Source organism: Alosa alosa, chromosome 3, assembly GCF_017589495.1.
Source record: "Alosa alosa isolate M-15738 ecotype Scorff River chromosome 3, AALO_Geno_1.1, whole genome shotgun sequence".
NCBI classification, from domain to species: domain Eukaryota; kingdom Metazoa; phylum Chordata; class Actinopteri; order Clupeiformes; family Clupeidae; genus Alosa; species Alosa alosa.
Genome location: NC_063191.1, coordinates 18,994,347 through 18,998,309, shown reverse-complemented (window position 1 = coordinate 18,998,309; position 3,963 = coordinate 18,994,347). Strand labels below are relative to the sequence as shown.

General features: G+C 41.6%; 1 protein-coding gene across 2 annotated transcripts; it reads left to right on the top strand.

The window, feature by feature from the left end:
• Window positions 1-685: 685 nt before the first annotated feature.
• On the top strand, window positions 686-3,757 carry vgll3 (vestigial-like family member 3). 2 transcript variants are annotated; one of them, XM_048239726.1, is made up of 4 exons: window positions 686-1,011; window positions 1,517-1,829; window positions 2,084-2,602; window positions 2,769-3,757. In XM_048239726.1, exons 1-4 carry the CDS (start codon window positions 904-906, stop codon window positions 2,807-2,809), a joined length of 981 nt encoding a protein of 326 aa, XP_048095683.1. In that variant the 5' UTR covers window positions 686-903; the 3' UTR covers window positions 2,810-3,757. The 2 variants fall into 2 exon arrangements, with proteins under 2 accessions (XP_048095683.1, XP_048095682.1); XM_048239725.1 differs by lacking the exon at window positions 686-1,011 and having other exon boundaries at window positions 1,427-1,829; window positions 2,087-2,602.
• Window positions 3,758-3,963: the final 206 nt, after the last annotated feature.

Below are 3,963 nucleotides of genomic sequence, written 5' to 3'. Positions count from 1 at the left end.
ATGTTGTTGGCCACCCGGTGAGCACTTTCATTTCACTCTTTCTAAAAGTAGACTGACAACAGATGCTGACAACAGATGGCAGCAAAGCCCTCACTTTTATTTGAGAGGGAGATAAGAATTACATAGATTTAATGAAAGCCAAAAGTAAGCCTGCCTGGTGGCCTACAGGTCAGACATCAACGTCTTTGGATAGTTCTTTGGATAGGTCTAAAGCCCACTTTACCTTCACTTTACTTTTCTCTACACTAATAGCATACTATGGTGTACTGACATAATCCAAAAGAATAGAGGTATATGTTCTAAGCTAATATGTGCTAGTGTACGGACTATGATGAGATTTTTACAAAAATAATTGTTAAAAAATCACATTTGCGTGTAGGCTATTATCCAACACATTTGGAGATTTTGATCCAACACATTATATGACCAGACTGGAGGATCAAACATAATTACGCCATAACTGTATGTAGCCCATCAGTAAATTACAGTAGCCTATGCTGAGAATAAAGTAGCTTATTATTCCAAGAGTTGCAGTACTTGCTTGCGATTTTACTATGGCGTCTAAAGGGGTGTTACAGTATCATTGTAAACTTCCAATCAGCGTCATTCAGCAAACTTCCCTCCAATCCACACATCGCTGAGAAGTTCGGCTATCAGGAGTCTGGATGCCGCGCGTGGATTTGTTACTATTTCTCTGTCATTTCAATATGTAAGCTGTGGGTGGTTGATCTCCAATAGTGACACTTTTGTTTTCATGCTAATTCCTTCTTTTATTCACTGCGATGGCTTTGTTTACGCACGGTTTTATATAGGAAGGATGATGACACGAACGTTTATCTGTCTCTGAGGAGCACACCAACAGCGCTTTTGCCGAACCTCTTTCGAGATTTCAGGTCTCTTGCCATGAGTTGTCTGGATGTTATGTATCACCAGAGTTATGGAGCTCATCATTACTTGCCAGCGACAGCGGCAGCGGCAGCCTACAGGGCGGCGTACCAGCAACAGCAACAGGTCTGTGGCATCGGGGCAGTTGTATTCGTAACTTATTTCATTAGTGTTGTAGACTATTTTGAATTTTGTGGTGCGTCAGAATGATTAATTTACCTACAGCTCGCTCATCTAAAAAGTTTGTGTTCATGCAATTGATTGTTTGTGGGTGACTGGATTTTTTAAGTTGATGATGTGGTGGTAAAATTTGGGGAGTTTTAGATTTTAAAAGTGACCACACGACTCCCTTCAATGAGCCAAATATATGTGTGATATCCAAGCCTTCTATTTGATAGAAAATATATTGTAATGGCAATAACAAAGACAAGAAACCAAGATATAGCTTATCAAAATCAAGCAATGCTTGCCATGCCATGTCTAAAACTCTGCATTGAACTTTTGTGCCTTATCATGGTTCATGGTATTCAGTAAATTTACACAAAAAACAACTGCATTTGTTCTGATGACTTTGATCAAGTTAATGCTTACTCTAATTGTAATGCTTCTCTGTCTTTTTCTCTGTCAACAGAAGAAGCTCAATACTTACAGTAAGATGCAGGAATCTATGAATATTCCCACACATTGTTCCCAAGGGAGGCAAGCACAGAAGCAGGCAGTCCAGAGGGAGGAGGTGCCAGTTGCAGACCAAACAGGGTTGCAGGGAAAAGAGGTCCAGCCTGCTGAGGCTGAGTACCTTAGCTCCAGGTGTGTGGTCTTCACCTACTTCCAGGGAAATATCGGGGATGTGGTGGATGAACACTTCTCCCGTGCTCTGAGTCAGCCTAGCGCATTCACCGGAGATGCAAAACCTACAAGGCTTTCAACAGCACCATTATGGAAAGGTGAGTTTCAGATTCATGCTTGCAAAACATAATCAGTGCAAATAAAACATGAGCTCAAAGTTGTCGAAGAAACAATAAGAGTGATTCTCATTTTACTGAAAGAAAATGTCAGTAGAATATTTTTGTTCAAAAGAGGGTATTAAATGAGTGTTAATGACATGCTTTTGAAATGAACTGAGATGCACACACCCCTTGGTGCTGGAGGTACAGCTAGTTGTGTTGGCAGTTTTTGATGTCTTCCCTCTCTGTTCCAGAAGGAGGCTCTCTCTCAGATGGTCACAGTGCAAGCAGTTTACCTCCCACCCTGTGGAGCAGTAGCTACCCCTCTCCACCGGCATCCTGCATCTCCACAGTACACCCGGACTTCCCTACCGGAGCTGCCTTTCACCCGGCAGACACGGCAAGCCTCTGGAGTGGGCATGGCCTCCCACAGCTCAGCCTGACCCCTGCAGCTGGCCTCTCTGACTCCTGGCACTATGGTCTTAGCCCTCAGGGTGGTGCTAGTTACCCCTCACACATGCACGATCTGTACAGCCATCATGTGCACCCACGTCATGCCCACCCTCACAACCACAGCCACCCGCCCATACTGCCCCACGCCCACGGCCGCAGCCTGGAGCCCTGCTTCAGCCCTCTGCTCCTCCATCCCACTCGGCCATCTTGCAGCCCTGTCTCACATGCTGATGTGGTCAAGACAGACCTGGAAACCGGACCCACTCAACCCTCGAGCTGGCCAACCTCCTTTCACAGCTCAGTGGATATTTTTGAAACAAGTAAGTTCTTGAGAGTCCTCTCCCATCCTATGTCAACTTGAAAGGTTTGCCCTTTGTTTAATCATACTTTGTTGTTAGTGTGCTGATTGAGTAGATTTACGTGTCTATTTCCAAAGTCTTGCAGTAAGGCATTGTCCCTAATCTGGTCTCTTTTCTGTCCGTGCAGCTCTAGAACAGGACAAAGTCAAAGCAGCAGTTTGGTTCTGAATGGGTGAATGGATACCTAGCGGCCTGGGTCTGAGGCACTCCTGAATTTGAATTCCCAGGTTTCTGTTTGAACAGATGCTCTCCTGAAAACGACCTCCACAATTACAAGGAATAATTAAGAAGGGAAAATCCTGACTTCTCTTCATTAATAAGGCTCACAAAGCAATGTCCTCCAGACAAGAGAACTGATTTTATTGCAAAAGCATACCCTTACCGAGATGAATCTCTGGGTTAATGTATGTGCATGCATGAGATTCTAGGAAGACAGCTTTTTCACTTGGCCTTTTAAGAGCTATCTCAAATGAAGGATGTTACTAAAAGTAGGACCTGAAAGGTATATTTTACTTTATACAGAGTGTTCATATTGTCTTGACTAATGGGATGCCATTGCAATTTTGTATAAGTATGAACTAGTTCTGTTGAAAGAACTGTCTCTTGTTGGGAAACATAAATAGCATGTTTATATGCATATACAGTGAGGCTCATAAGTATTTGAACCCATGCTGCTTCTTCCTTAAAATACAGGGGGCATAAGTATTCGATACCATACCTAGAGATTGGTGATTGGCTGAAAGACACACCAGGCCAATCTCTAGGTATGGTGAAGGTGATGATCTGCCTGCCTCTATGGGAATTTACCATAGGGTAGCGAATACTTATGTCCCCTGTAGTTTAAGGAAGAACATTTATTTATTTATGATACATTATTCATTCACAAAGAAAATTGGTGTCCTCATTTTTTTACTTAAGGCATCAAGATCAATTTCCAAAAGATTATTTTATATTCCTCTTTTTAGTCAACTTTAGCATGGGTTCAAATACTCATGAGCCTCACTGTATGTGTTAATATTGTATATGTGTGTATATACATACATGTGTAAATATCTACTGTAATATATCTTGTTTTACTGGTCTTCTTAGCAGGAGTCTTAATTATGTTCTGTGTTATTGTGCCTTTGTTGGAAACAATGATGTTATTTTGATGCTAAAAATAAATTGCTGAGTTCTATTGGCAAAGATTCTTAAGATGAATACCTTCTTATATTTTACATTGTTACATTATACAAATGAATATTCCCTAAATTCACAGAAGAGCATGAAGATAACATTTACCAGCTTTCTGTATGAGATTGTTCTATTCTGTAGTATAAGTT

Excerpts from the sequence above, each read along its gene's own strand:
- vgll3 (XM_048239726.1), top strand. The coding sequence starts at position 904 with ATGAGTTGTCTGGATGTTATGTATCACCAGAGTTATGGAGCTCATCAT. Across the intron at positions 1,012-1,516 it reads CGTACCAGCAACAGCAACAG|AAGAAGCTCAATACTTACAG; the intron begins GTCTGTGGCATC and ends CTCTGTCAACAG. Across the intron at positions 2,603-2,768 it reads AGTGGATATTTTTGAAACAA|CTCTAGAACAGGACAAAGTC; the intron begins GTAAGTTCTTGA and ends CTGTCCGTGCAG.